Source organism: Solanum verrucosum, unplaced genomic scaffold (genome assembly GCF_900185275.1).
Source record: "Solanum verrucosum unplaced genomic scaffold, falcon-dt-bn FXZP01000243.1, whole genome shotgun sequence".
In the NCBI taxonomy this organism is placed as follows: domain Eukaryota; kingdom Viridiplantae; phylum Streptophyta; class Magnoliopsida; order Solanales; family Solanaceae; genus Solanum; species Solanum verrucosum.
In genome coordinates, this window is record NW_026020004.1 from 173,613 (window position 1) to 188,655 (window position 15,043).

The 15,043-nt window shown below is 38.5% G+C and overlaps 1 protein-coding gene across 1 annotated transcript; it reads right to left on the reverse strand.

The window, feature by feature from the left end:
* Nucleotides 1-7,845: 7,845 nt before the first annotated feature.
* LOC125819406 (trans-resveratrol di-O-methyltransferase-like) lies at nucleotides 7,846-14,569 on the reverse strand. The gene is made up of 3 exons (XM_049498837.1): nucleotides 13,857-14,569; nucleotides 8,253-8,307; nucleotides 7,846-8,160 (listed from the first exon to the last, which is right to left on the reverse strand). The coding sequence occupies exons 1-3, from the start codon at nucleotides 14,567-14,569 to the stop codon at nucleotides 7,846-7,848; spliced, it is 1,083 nt and encodes a 360-aa protein (XP_049354794.1).
* Between the last annotated feature and the right edge of the window lie 474 nt (nucleotides 14,570-15,043).

Consider the following 15,043-nt stretch of genomic DNA (forward strand, 5'->3'; position numbering starts at 1 on the left):
TAGTGACCCTATTCAATTGCCGGTAATCTATACATATTCTCATACTACCATCATTTTTCTTAACAAACAAAACTGGAGCACCACATGGGGAAGCACTAGGATAAATAAATCCCTTATCAAGAAGCTCTCGGATTTGAGCCTTAAGCTCTCTTAAATCTGTCGGAGCCATGCGATATGGAGGGACAAAAATAGGGCGGGTACCAGGTTCTAAATCAATGCAGAAGTCTATATCTCTATCCGGAGGCATGCCAGACAAATAAATGGGAAATAATTCTCTAAATTCTGAGACCACAGGAATAAACTCAATAGATGGAGACTGAACCTCAACATCCCGAATATGAGCCAAATAAGCCAAACAACCCTTCCCTACCAGTTTACTAGCTCGAAGAGAGGATATGATCTTAGCTTGCTTAGGCTTGTACACCCCTTCCCACTCTAATTTTTCCCTTCCCGGAATTTCTAGAGTTATAGACTTAGTATTACAATTAAGCACGACATAATAGGGGGACAACTAAGTCATGCCTAAGATTATATCAAAGTCAGTCATATCCAAAATCACCAAATCATCCCAAGTTTGAAAACCCATAAACAAATTAGGACAAGTATGATAGACATGGGTAACTATGACAGACTTTCCAACTGGGGTAGAAACATGTATGGGGACATCAAGTATATCACAAATCATAACAAATTCTGAGGCAAATCACATGGATACATATGAATATGTAGAACCCGGATCAAATAACACATTAGCCATCCGGTCACATACAAGAATAGTACATGTGATCACTGCGTCAGATGCCTCTGCCTCATTCTTACCCGGAAAGGCGTAACACTGAGCCTTTTCATCATGATGAGCGGCTTCCCTGCCTGGTTGTGTTACACCTCTGCCAGCGTTACCATTTTCTCTATCCCACAGCCTCGCTAATTACCTCCTCACCCACCTTGTGGATGCCTACGACCATTATTACCATTTTCTTGCGGGTACCACTGCTCTAGTCTGCTGCTGCACAGAATCCATCATGTGTGGGTAGGGACAATATCTCCTCATATGCCCAGGTTCACTACAGTTGTAACATGTACGATCAAAAGATGGCCTACTGCCCATCGAAGGTGAGGCTCCCTGGCTATCCTGAATCAAATTATGAGGTGGAGTTCCCGAGTAATTACCTGTAGAGGCGGGCATATCGGATTGAATTGACCTAGCTGCAAAGGTTGGCCTCTCTGAACCCTTGGAATAAGAACCTTGAAAGTTACCCGAGTTCTTGACCCTTTTAACCAATGCGTTAGCCTGATCATCTCGCCTCACCATCTCCACTTTCTTAACAAAATATGTTACCTCATTAAAGCTCCTCCCTGCAGAGGTCATATAAATAGATAATACCTACATCTTAGAGTTTAGTCCCCTAATAAATAAACCGATCCTCTCCTCATTAGTAGTTACCTGAGTAGCATATCTAGAAAAATCATGAAACTTTGCCTCATAAGCAGCCACAGACATACCACCTTGCTCCAAAACGATGATTCTTGCAATATCTTAAAGTCCTAGGTACATATTTCACTAAAAATAGAGCATGATATTGTGTCCAAGTATGTGGAGGTAAAACTGAAGATCTACACTCCACATAAGCTCTCCACCACTGTTTAGCCTCACCTTGAAGTTAAAAAGTAACGAACTCAACCCCATGCTGATGGACAATTCCCAACTGATAAAGCCTCTAATAGCAATCTAGGATGAACTCATATGCATCCTCACTCTTAGAGCTAAGGAACACAGGCGGTTTCAACTTCAAAAACATAGTCAACATCACATGCTCATTACCAGTCATAACAGGACCCAATAAAGGACGGAAGAAAGCATCATATCCTCCAGTTGCACCCACCTTGGGCACAGTGAATGCAACAGGGGGATTGGTAGGAACTTGAGTTGCTTGAACAGAAAGAAGCACTCTAGGACCAACCAACTCTTTCAGAATGACATGATCTACTGAACTAACACTGGGTCCAAAGGAGGATTACATGTAGTCTCAGCCTGCACCTCTTCCTCTTGCCCAACATTCTCCTCATCCTCAACCTCTATTTTCTCCTCTACCTCTTTATAATGCGCAGGAGGAGCCTCATTTATGGGAGCATCTCCAACCGGTTCTCCATCCCTAGTAGGCACCACCCTTCCTCGACCCCTACCCCTAGCTCTTCCTCTACCCTTTCCTTGACCGCGGCTTCTCGCTGCAGATTCCTTAGCTGGAGCATTGACGGGAGCTACGAGCCTGGCGTCGTTGAATCTAGTATAACCATCTGCGGACAGAAGAGTGAAGGAGGTTAGATACCAATTTGAATCGCCAGATACCTATTGGAATCAAATTATAGCATGAAAGGAGACAAGAGAAAATAGAGAGATTTCCTAAAGTCGTATTGCCTATCGAAGAAAAGTATAGACGTCTCCGTACCATTCCGCAGGATTCTACTAGACTCATTTTGGTACATCGAGATCAATGAACTTAGGCTCTGATACTAACTTTGTCACGACCCGGACTATCGTGATTGGCACCCACACTAACCCTCCGGTGCGATAACCATTAATACTAATTAGCTAACCAACTTAATCAAAATACTAAAGCATTTAAGGTTAGATAAGCAAGTTAAATTCTAAGGAAAGAAAATAGGGAGTTCCCATAAAATCCAACTAAAGTCCAACAACTAAAAAAAAATTCGGAAGTAACACCTAGAACCTAAAAGTCAATGTACCAAAACTCTAACAGGATCCATAATTCTAAAGAAGAAGGGTTACAATCCCAAACTAATGTACTAATAACTAACTAGAAAGTCTAAGTCCAAAATGTGGACATTGACAGAAAGATAATGACAGCCTAAAAGAACTGGCTCACCCTTGAATTTGAACGATCACTGATCTTCTAAGCGAGGTTTGTCAATAGCCGCCTGAAGATGCCCTGTACTCAACAAGGAAAGAGTAAGAGTAGTATCAGTACACAACCCTAGTGTACTAGTAGGATCACGAGGCTATCCCACTAAGTGCAACATACATAAGTCAAAAAAACAATATAATAACATGCAATCACAGAACATATACAACATCATCATCATTTACGAACAACGAACAGTTTCACTGTAACATATTGCAACTAGAAAGAACCAGAAGAAAGTTTAAATTCTAGAAATAGTTATTTTTTTGTAAAGTATAAGGAAATCTGGAAAATTGCAAGTAAGTTAAAGTTGAATTTTGGACAACTTCAGATGGCCATAACTACTAGCTCAGGATGAGTTAGGTGTAGTTCCAGATATTGTGGGGAAGATCTTGGAATGATCTTTCCAATGCCGCCAAGTATGTTCATTTCCGAGTTCGTATGAGCAAGTTATGACCTTTGGAAGTTAGGTTGTTAGATTAAGGAAATGTCCAATCTGGAAATATTAGGTGTATTTTAGTCTTTTCACTGCCCTATTATTTTAATCCGATTTTAGGAGTTTAATATGGGTCAATTCAGAACTTAGTCAGTTTTAGAACTTGGGATTTCACGCTAGGGCTACGGAGAAAGGAGAAGAGAAAAGAAGAAAGAGTAAAGGGCAAATTCATCAAGATCGATCAAGGAACTTGGTGTCTCGCCAAGGATTTACTTCTATCAGGTATGTGAGGCTCTCATAATGTTGGGATCGTTCTCCCACGTACCAAGCATATTTATTTCAGTTTGGATTCGTCCTAAAAGCATTTGAATATTGATGATCTTGATAACTATTCTTGAATTCATATATTATTGTTCTTGAATTTGACTGAGTTGGGAAGTTCCTGATTTCGTTACGTCACATTATAGGGTCGTTTCGAATTAGGTTCTTAGGTACATTTGTGGGGTATCTGTATCTAAAAGTAATTTGAGAAAAAGAACCGAGTTTGGGTGAATGAGGGTTGGAAAACGAAGAAGAAATTTCGTCGGACGAAATTAAGGGGTGGCCACGCGTCGCGCCCCTAGATCCCAGATTTGATCATTTCAGGTTCGCGTCGCGGAGTTGACACGAGGTTTTCTGTCTCCAAAGAAGTTTTCGGAACCAAAATTAAATTATGCCTCCGCGTCGCGGACCCACCTTCAAATATAGATATTAGGTTTTTTCTCATGTTTAACTATCTAGAATCATTTCTAAACATCATGATATTTTTCCAGTCATAAATCTTAATCCTTGAATCCATAATTCAATTCAAGGACCAATTAATAGTCAAGTCAAGAGCTGTTAAGGTCAAAGTCAAGAGAAGTCAAGAGTCAAGTTAAGATGAGTTCTTAGAGTTTTTCAAAAGTCTTTCGCAAATATTTTAACTTTCTTTTAAGACTTAAGCTTCGAGTTCAGTAAGGATGTATAGTTGAAGTTCTTTTCTTCAAAGAAGCATATGGGGACTATGTATTCCCAAAGAGATTTAAAATGTTTTCACGTTTACATAAGAGCGGAAACAGAGATTTCCAAAGAGCCTTTGGGCTAGTTTTCAGAAAAAGTAATCGCTTTCTAAATGAAGCAAGAGGGGAAACTTTGATTTCCAAGATAGCCTTTGAGCTAAGTTTTTGAGCACTAATATCAAATCACAGAAGAAGTATGTTTTTTAAAACATAAGAGCCAATATATTTTGGGAGTAGTATTGAGCACCGAATTGGGGACGAGCATGAATTTAGATAACTCACGTCACCATAGAATCATGTAGCCACCATCGGTAGAAAAGGGTCTTAATTTTTAGATGAATCCTTTTCGCAATAGACTAGTGGATCCATTAGACAGTTCAGGTTCTATACCTTTGGCCGAGTATAGGAAGCACTGGAAGCGTGAGGTAGATCGTTGTATCATCATTATAAATCTTATGTGATGGTTGTCGGTTAGAGAAACTCGCACATAACTTAATGTATTTTATATACATCAGTTATAGTATTTTTACATACATTGAAGAGTTGTGTTGTATCCTTGTATATAAGCAAAGTTGATATCATGTTTTTAAACGACTTTTTTGTATATTGCACTTGTTTTAAACTGCTTTATATTGAAATGAGTTCAGTTAAGTATTCAGGAGTTGAGAAGAGCCAAGGTAAGTGTTTCTTTCAGATTCCCTTTCAAGCCTATGTTGTTTTAGCATTCCAACTCACATACTCTTACATTCAATGTACTGATGCCAGTTGGCCTACATCGTCTAATGATGCATACACAGGTAACTAGGATCAGCATTCTGGTGCATCGTTGATCCATTGAGTAGTTTAGAGTCTGTTGGTGAGCCTCCTTGCATTCTGAAGGATCCATTTCATTGTTTCCTAGTTTAGTTCATTAGAATGTTGTGGGGTTTGTCCCAACATCCATATCAGTTGTTATTAGAGTGTTCATAGACTGTCAGATGTTAGTTCTTTAGTAATTTCATTGTCATTATTCCACGTTGAGACTTGAGTTTACCATTATGGCCAGTTGAATATTCCTTTATAACATTCCAGTTCATTATATGAACTTATCTTTGTTGAGTTTAAGTCTTCTGCTAGGTTAAGTAAGTCAAGCCAAGGGTTCGCTTGGGGCCAGCAATAGTCTTCGAGTGCCGGTCCCGTCCAGGGTCAAGGCTCGGGGAGTGACATTCATGATTCTGAAATATCACAGTTATATCAAGTCATTGGTCCTCTCATGGAACCTAAACCCAAACTGTTAGCATGCCACAACGTGGTACCCGATCCAATGATTATGTCGGAACGTGGCAACCGATCCCATAATTATGCCGGAAAGTGGCAACCGATCCAAGTTAGTGAGACGGAACGCAACACCCAATCCAATCAACAAGCCACAATCAGAACCACAAAGTACATTCTCATAATCATACAATCAAGTCATGATTAATGGCATTCATCATTCATATATCCTCATTTACAATTAATGTGATCAATAATGCAACATTCACATACATACATTTATCATATTGAAGAAAGAACAAACGTACATCACACAATCATAGAAGCACAATCATCACCTACCTCAAACAAAGCTTGAATCCCCTAAGAAACTTGATTCTTCCCTTTCCGAATTCGTTCCGCTTGTTCTTGGTCTACAAGCGATCAATATAACAAGGGAATCAATAAACAATAACTAATTCTCCGAATTACTAACAATTCTATCAACCCTATATCATACCCATGATCCCCATACCCAGATTAGGGCTTTTCCCACCATAATTCTCAGATCAAAAATCTTCCCCATCGATAATTACCCATTAGATTACGTTCTACGGATCGAAAAACATATTTGTGGAGTGGAATCTTACTTTTAGCCTCAATAATGGTGGAAATCTGTCAAGAAAATGCTTGGGTTCGTTCCTTAGCTCTCAAGTTCAAAAATTGTCGAATAAAACATTTTTGGGGTTTATTTCCAACTTTAAGTCACGTTTGTCCCGCCACAGTGACCTCACCCCACAATAGCTGCCCCGCCGTGGCGGTAGAAAATACCGCTATAGCATCTTGCACCCAAAAGTGAGCAAAATTAATAATTTCAATACCCCCATTTTACAACACACCTTCAACCAACGACACTTAGAAAGTACCTAAATTAAATTCTGTAAAGTCATATGAATTCCTTAACGTCTTAGCTATCTAATCATGTAATTAAAATAATAATTAAATTGCCAAATTGATACTATAATTCCCTAGACTTTAATGACTCCGATTTCGTCCAAATCTGGACTAGGTTGGGAAATTCCAAGTTACTACGAAAACAATTTCCGGCCCAAAAGTTTTCTCTGTTGGCTATAACTTCGGGAACAAGTCGTTACAACCATTCATTTAATATGAGGTTCTTAACTATTTTATTTCTTAGGAAATATTTTGGTAATGATAAAAAGGGTAATAGTGGATACTCCCTCCTTCCACTTTTATTTGTCATGTTGCGCTTTTCGAAAGTCAATTTGATTACTTTTCAAAGTTAAATTAGATTACATCAATTCGATATTTTAAACAAAATATTTAGATATTCAAAAACTACACGAAAAGTACTATAAATTACAATTTTTTGCATATTAATATGATGAAAAGATGCATCATATAATGTTAGTTAGAGTTTTTATAGTTTGACTCTAAAAATGGAAACTACGACAATTAAAAGTGGACAAAGGTCGAAGTAGCAACTAATTGATTTCTTTAAATATTTTTCTTAATTAGTCACATGTTGTACACCATTAACGTCTACTAAAACACAGATTTTTTTAACAAAAAATCAATAGACAATATAATTATAAAAGTTGAAAAGTTTTCTAACCATTATCCAAAGCAAAACACAATTAAAGATGCGGAATCAAGAACATGAACTCAAAACATATCAAATTTTGACAAATTTAATCAAGAACAATCAAATTTTTGCAAAAATTCAAAATCCACTAAATTAAAATGCAACAAAAAAATAGTAAAAAATGGAGCTAAAATTGTTCGAGAAAGAAAAATGAACTTACCTGAGCACAAGAGGATGAAGGTTTCGACTTGGGAAGAAGATTGGAAAAAAATATTTCAACTATTTGAGATACTCAAGAAAATAGGAAAGAAGAGAGGTTGAGAAGATAGAGGCAAATTGTTGAATAATTAAATGTTTATGTACTAGGAGTATTTTCTGATGAAATTATAGATATTATTCAGTTTATCTAGACAATATATGAATTATTATCATAATAAGTTACTTATCTCAAACAAGTACTTGCAACAACAAATGAAGTAAGGATCGAAAATAAAACTCAAAGAAGTTCATTTATTTAGGATGAAAACGTGGAATGACACTTTTTCTTTATAACACACGAAAGTATTTTATTAGTGGCATGGACGCTTGCTGGAATTTATCCAATTCCATACATTAAGGGAACACCTCAATAATAGATCTTAATCCCAACATAGGTATAATGTTGTAATCACGAAACCCAGCACGAGAGAATAGTTTTGCCAAATCTTGTTTATTTCTTTCCTTTCTAGAAACATGTGCCATCATGAACATGTCACATAAAAGTTGAGTTTCATATGACTTGTCGTCTCCTTTCTCTAGGTTACGGTCCATCAATACCATGTCAATGATGATCACCTTCCCTCCCTTCTCCTTGTTTGGAATTGCTTCTTTGCATTTCTTCAATATTTTGATGCATTCTTCGTCACTCCGATCATGTAATACCCATTGCTTATTGATTATTAGTCATCAAATATAAACTTTTAACACAAGTACTTCAATTTATACAGTGAAAATCAATCTCTGTATAACAAATGAATTACCCGTAGTAAAATCGCATCGGTAGAGGGAATGAACTTAAACATGTCTCCTCCCACAACGGGGTTAGTTAGCGCCTGAGCGGGATAAGCGGAGACAGAACGTAAATTACGAGAAATCTTATTATCTCTATCTTCATAAAATACCTAATTAAGTCGTAAAACATTCTAGAAACGTAAGAAAAGCTGCTCTAAACTTGGGAAAGAAAGAGAAGGAAATTTCTAGCGTCAGGATGGTCAGATCTTGCGAATTCTTGGCCAATTTCACCGTCACAAAGCCCGAAAAACCGAAAGCGAAGTCAAACACTTCGTGCAATTGCTTGGCGCCCAGGTAGGCTAGGTTTTATGAATTGAGTAGTTATAAATTTGTGCTTACTATGTAATATATGGAAATCAATTGTAGGGTTGTGTGTAGACCTTCGTGCACTAAGTAAACTCCATGAGAAATCCCTAGAAATCAAAGTACGTGGGTGTATGCCTTGAAAAGAGGAAACGATAAATTGTTAGGGACTCTAGAATTGTTATCATGGTTAGAATTGGTTCAAGAATAAGACTAAGAAATCATGAATGGAACTAGATTTATAAATGCATGCTAGATCATAAATTGGAGTGATTGAATCGAGGATTTATGATGAATTGTGACTAAATTCTAGAAGAAAGTACTTTGATGACGAACTAGGGCTAAGTATGGTCAAATTGATGTTTGTTTATGAATGTTGCATTGTTGATAAGACTTGTTGTAATTGAGATGTGTAAACTATGATTGCCAAGAAAGCATGACTTAAATGTATGATCTTGAAGATATACTTGTGATTGTGATGTGTTGAATGGATCAGTTGCCACATTCCGGCATAACTAACTTGGATCGGTTGCCATGTACCGGCATAACTAACTTGGATCGGTTGCCATGTACCGGCATAACTAACTTGGATCGGTTGCCACGTTCTAGCATAAATATTGGATCGGTTGCCACGTTCTGGCATAACTATGGGATCGGTTTCCACATTCCATTATAACTAACTTGGATTAGTTACCACGTTCCGGCATAATTAACTCTTTGGGTTTGGGTTCCATGAGAGGACCAATGATGTGATATAAAATGTAAAGTTATTCGATTGTTCATAAATATTGATGATATCGTATATGTTGATATACACATGTGAGTTTATGTTGTATTGACTTCCTTATGTTGCACTTAGTGGGCACGTGTATGATGGATGATATATGATTGTTCGTCGTAATGACCAAACATGTTGAGTATAGTGGAAGGGCAAAGTGTTCAAGAGGCGAGTAATAGATAGTAATGGTTGTTCGTGGGTTGTAATGGCGATAAGTAGAGGCAGTGTGTGTTATGAATAGGCCTAGGTGGATTTCACCTTGGGGAAATAGTTTGGGTTTAGTAGGAAGAAAGATGGGTTTAATGTGCTATGTGACCATGGTTGGTTAGTATGACGAGGAAGTAGGGGAATGACGTGAACGGTTAGTTGAAGTGTTGGTGGTTGTATTTGGGGAATTAATTTATGTGTTAGAATGGTTAGACTATGATCAAGTATCTGGTAGGTAGGTTGACTGAGAAGGATGACAATAGGAAGAATACTAGTGTATATTGGAGGTATTTCAAGAGAGGGTAAAGGTGGAGAAGCGAGTGGTTTATTTCATAATCTTACTAGTTGCTTTCTTATGTCATGTGGTGGGCGTCAGACCAGTACGTGTGTTTGTACTGATACTATTCTTGCTATGTCTTTTGACATAGTCTGGATGCAGGTTGGTGATGTTTCATTAGGTGAAGACGAAGAAATTCTCTAGCAGCTTCTATTCTTCCTTCCGCATGGTGGGAGATGTGTCTTTTATTTATCTTGTCCAGTTGTACTCTTAGTAGCTCTTGTACCTAATTAGACTAGATCCTTGGGAGTAGTTAAATTACTTGACAAGTTTTAACTAAAAGTGTGTCTAAGGATATTTTAAAAAAAAATCATATTATTATATTTATCTCTGTTTTCTTTAAATTTTCCGCATGTTTAACTATTGGGATATGAGGGTTCTCCTACTTAGGTGTTAGAGTGGGTGCCTGCACGGCCCGGTGGTTTGGGTCATGACAAATTGGAATCAGAGCCTAGGTTACTGGTCTCCCTGTACAAGAGCAAAATGTGGACTAGACTCTTGCGGATTGGTGTGTTAACGTCCACATCTAATCTTCAGGAAGCAAAGAAGCATTCTAGGAAATAGTTCAACTGATTTTCTCCTTTCTTGCGAAGTGTCGCCTGTGGTATGTGTTGAGTTCAATTGGTATCTTCCGATTCCAATTGGTTTCTCAACAAAGTGAACCGGAAGTTGTGGTCACGGCTGAAGGTGCACAAGCAAGGTAATTGGAATTAGGAAGGGTCCAATTTGTATCTAGCCTTAGGGGCTATAAGGAGCATGGATGACCAGTAATGGTCATCTATGGAACGAACTAACTAATAAATTGAAATTGTCTGTGTGTGGCGTCTTGGAAACTATGATTGGGTGTTTCTTGTTGTTTGAATTAGCTATGAATGAGTGATCCTTGCTCTGTGAAATAACTGTGTACGTGGAAGTATTCTTTGGGTGGCTGATTTTACTAATGATGTGAAGTTGTTACGATTGATGCGTGTGACATGATTAAGGACACAATGTTGCGTGTCTGAATGTGATATGATTAAATTGCTGACTGAATTGTTAAAGGTACTTAAGTGTAATTTCTTGAATATCGTGAAACCCGTTGAGGTAAGAATTTATAACTTAGTTAATGATTTTCCTAGCTTCGAAATTTATCTTAGATGGTTTGGTTAAGCTGGAAACCTTGGGGAAATCTTAGAATAACGAAAAGAACACAAAAATTATTAGCCTGGGTTCAGGTCCCATCTGAGCCGCTGGGGCGGAATTATTCCCGCCATAGCGACACCGCCAGAGTGGGACTGAGCAAGGCAGAACCTCAACCCAGCCTCCCTTGTTTTCCCTAACTTAGAAATGTCAACCCAAATGGGATCCGAACAAATCCCTACAATCCTTTCAGTGTTCAGCAAATCAGACAATATATTTATAACTTAGGAATTCACCATTTAGTATGGAAAAGCAAGAAATCAAGCATCCATGTGCTACAAAATCCTAGTAAAGTGAAAGATAAAAATAGATTTGTCCTAAACATTACAAACGCAAGAGGGGCGAAAGGAAAGCCAATCAGGAACTCTAAGACTGGGTGGTGTCAATGTTAGAGTCGAGGTCATCTAGGGGTATCACACCATCCCAGGCCTCGTTCAACATAGGAAATTGCGTAGAGTCCTTTGGATTGAGTTGGGGAATCTTTTTGCCAAGGGCAACACAAGTAAAGATGGCCTTAATAGTCTTCTACATCCGATCCATTAGACGATCCCTATCCAGACCCATTCTCCTCTCCTGGCGCAGTTGGCGACGGAGCATCTCGACCTCTAGGGCAGTGCTGGGTGGAACCGGAGAGAAGTCGGCATAGAAGCTCCCCATCCTTTTCTGGATAGCGTCCAGATCCTCTTCGACCCGTGCACCTGAGAGTGGGTCCGCGTTGTCTAAATCCACGCCCGCCTTACTACTACTAGCCCTGCCTGTCCTTCTCGTTTTGCTCCTAGAAGTAGAACATGTCCTAACCAAAAGAGGGTGAAAAGGGGATCCATAGGAAGTACCTCGTCAACATCAAACAGTGGCACTCCCACCCTCTTGTACTAGGCAGGGATAAGACCGGGGAGAAAGAACACCTTCTTGTTACCCCGATAGAAAATCTTCCATTCCAAAATAATCTATGCCCCCACATTTAGCTGGATGCCTTGTGTAGCGCCGATTGAGAAAACCCCGACAATTACTTTTATAGTAGCTGCGAGCCTAAGATCAAAGGCAGGTCCAAAAAGGAGTTCCCTATTTCCAGCTTGAAAAAGTAAAGTCTCAATGCCAGGTATGATGAAATCCTCTTTTCGAATAGGAATTGATTCGATCTTATTATTAGAATATTCAGATTAAACAGCCAAAATGAAAGGCCTTCATCCATCATAGGCTAGCATAGGAGACAATAACGCGAAATCCAGGAAAGGGAGTGGGAATGAATACCAAATCTAAGCAAACCGAAAAGCACGCCACTACCGAGGCCTAGGGAAAGGTCACGTCGATGTGGCTGCCCGACGAGTGGATCCTCTTAGTCACCAAATGTAACTACCTTTTAGCATCGGGTAACCAATCCGATCTAGTAATACCCTCAACAGTAGCCCAGTGAACCCGATCCCGGCGTGTAGGCTCAACAAGAGTGTCTCTCAGCCACTCCAGGTCCATATCCCTTAGCTTGACCTTATATTCATGGTTCGGGACCTCCGATACCTCTAGGGACTCATTCATAGCTGTGGCGTTCAGAGGAATGTCAACTCTTCTGATGCGGATGATGAGGTGAGAGTTGTCGCATTGCACATTAGGCAGGATGGCGTAGAACTCCATCAACCAAGAAGAGCGTGCATCTGGGGGAGCCTCAATCAGCGGGACCCACCAGAATTCTACCAGGCGAGCATAGAAGGTAGGCTTCTTCTCCTCCAACCTGCGCAGCACAAAACCTGTCTCAAAATAGAACCCCATGTTACGATCATCATGTTTCTTTTCCCGACTTGCGGCATTAGGACACCGGATGAAAGGTAAGAGTTCGTTGTTTTGTCCTGCTATTTAGAAAGCCTGCAATAAGTTGTATGATGGGTGATATTTGATTGTTCGTCATAATGAGCGAACCTGTTGAGTATAATGGAAGGGCAGAGTGTTCAAGAGGCGAGTAATAGATAGTAAGGGTTGTTCGTGGGTTGTAATGGCGAGGAGTAGAGGCAGCGTGCGTGACGAATAGGCCTAGGTGTATTTCAACTTGGGGGAAGAGTTTGGGTTTAGTGGGAAGAAAGATATATTTAATGTGTTATGGGACCATGGTTGGTTAGTGTGACGAGGAAGTAGGGGAATGACGTGAACGGTTAGTTGAAGTGTTGGTGGTTGTATTTGGGGGATTACTCTATGTGATAGAATGGTTAGACAATGTTCAAGTATCTGGTAGGTAGGTTGATTGAGAAGGATGACAGTAGGCAGAATACTAGTGTATATTGGAGGTATTCCAAGAGAGGGTAAAGGTGAATACGTGAGTGATTTATTTCATGATCTTACTATATGGTTTCTTATTTTATGTGGTGGGCGTCAGGTTGACTGATGATGCTTACCAGTATGTGTTTGTACTGATACTACTCTTGTTATATTTTTTGACATAGGCTGGATGTAGGTTGGTGATGTTTCATTAGGTGAAGACGATGAAATTCTCCAGTAGCTTCTATTCTTCCTTCCACAATGTGGGAGCTGTGTCTTCTGTTTATCTTGTCCAGTTGTACTTTTAGTAGCTCTTGTACATGTTTAAACTAAATCCTTGGAGTTGTTAAATTACTTTACAAGTTTTAACTAAAAGTGTGTCTAATGATATTATTTTTCTTAAATCATATTATTATATTTATCTCTGTTTTCTTTAAAATTTCCGCATGTTTAACTAATAGGATATGAGAGTTCTCCTACTTAGGTTTTAGAGTGGGTGCCCGCACTGCCCGGTGAGCTGAGTCGTGACAGCTCCCTTCACATCCTTCAATTACATGTGGAAGATCAAAGACGATGCAATTCTTTTCAAGAAGTGCATCCGCAATAACTTTAGCCACAATTCCAGTGCCACCTCCAACATCAACCAATAATTTTAGTCCTTCAAAAACTTCCCTATAATTTTTAATCATCACACTTATAACTAATAGGGAATCATTAGCCATAATTTCAATAAATTGACGGTTAATATTTGGTTGCCTCTCATCATATTCAAATAGGGGTTTGCCATGAGCAATTTCAAATGGAATACTAGAGTCGTCATCACTCTTGATCCATTTGCTAAGTGAGTGGCATGGATCGATGAATTTTTTATCTAGTTCCATTTGCACAAAGGGGACTTGACTCAAAGGCTCATCTTTAAGAAGGAGACATGAAACTAGAGTAAGTAAATAACCCTCTTCTTTGTCATTAACCCTTGTTTGATTAAAGAAGCCTCCATGAATTAGAATACGCATAAGACGGAAGATATAATCCAAGCTTTTAGCATTATTGTTAATGGAAAGGGCATCCACCAAATTAGAGAGGGTCATGGCTCGGCCATGAGAGTGGATGATATCTGGAATTCCAAGTTGAATAGCACGTTTGAGTGACATGGAGTTGATGTAATTGAAAGTATGGTTCCATATGTGTGCCTCAACAACCAACATTTCTCTAGTCATGTTGTCATTAGGAAATGTCATAATTGTGAAATTTTTATATAAAAAAGATAATATTGGCTGAGGTAATTAGGATACAAGATTATGTGCATATATATAACAAGAATGAGAGGACTACCCTTATTAATTTTCAGAAGATTTTACTGGGTGTATATAATCTAATTATGCTTTCTTCATTTCTATTTATGTCGTAAATCTTGATTAGACATGAAGTTTAAATATTTTTTATTTTTTAAAACGAAGTACTAATTTAAAATAAGTTATAAATATTTATTATACTATCTCATTGATAATAAAAATATGTTATTTAATATTTTTAAATAACGAAATTAAATATTCTTTTTGATTTCACGTACTATTAAAAGAATTGTCACAGATAAATAGAAATAACGCTTCCGTCTATAGAAGCCAAATAAAGATGAATAACAATGCATTGTTGGTCCCACAATGTTTTGACTTTTCTGTCTGCTTCATTAATTTTCCCTTTGCTAATTTGTA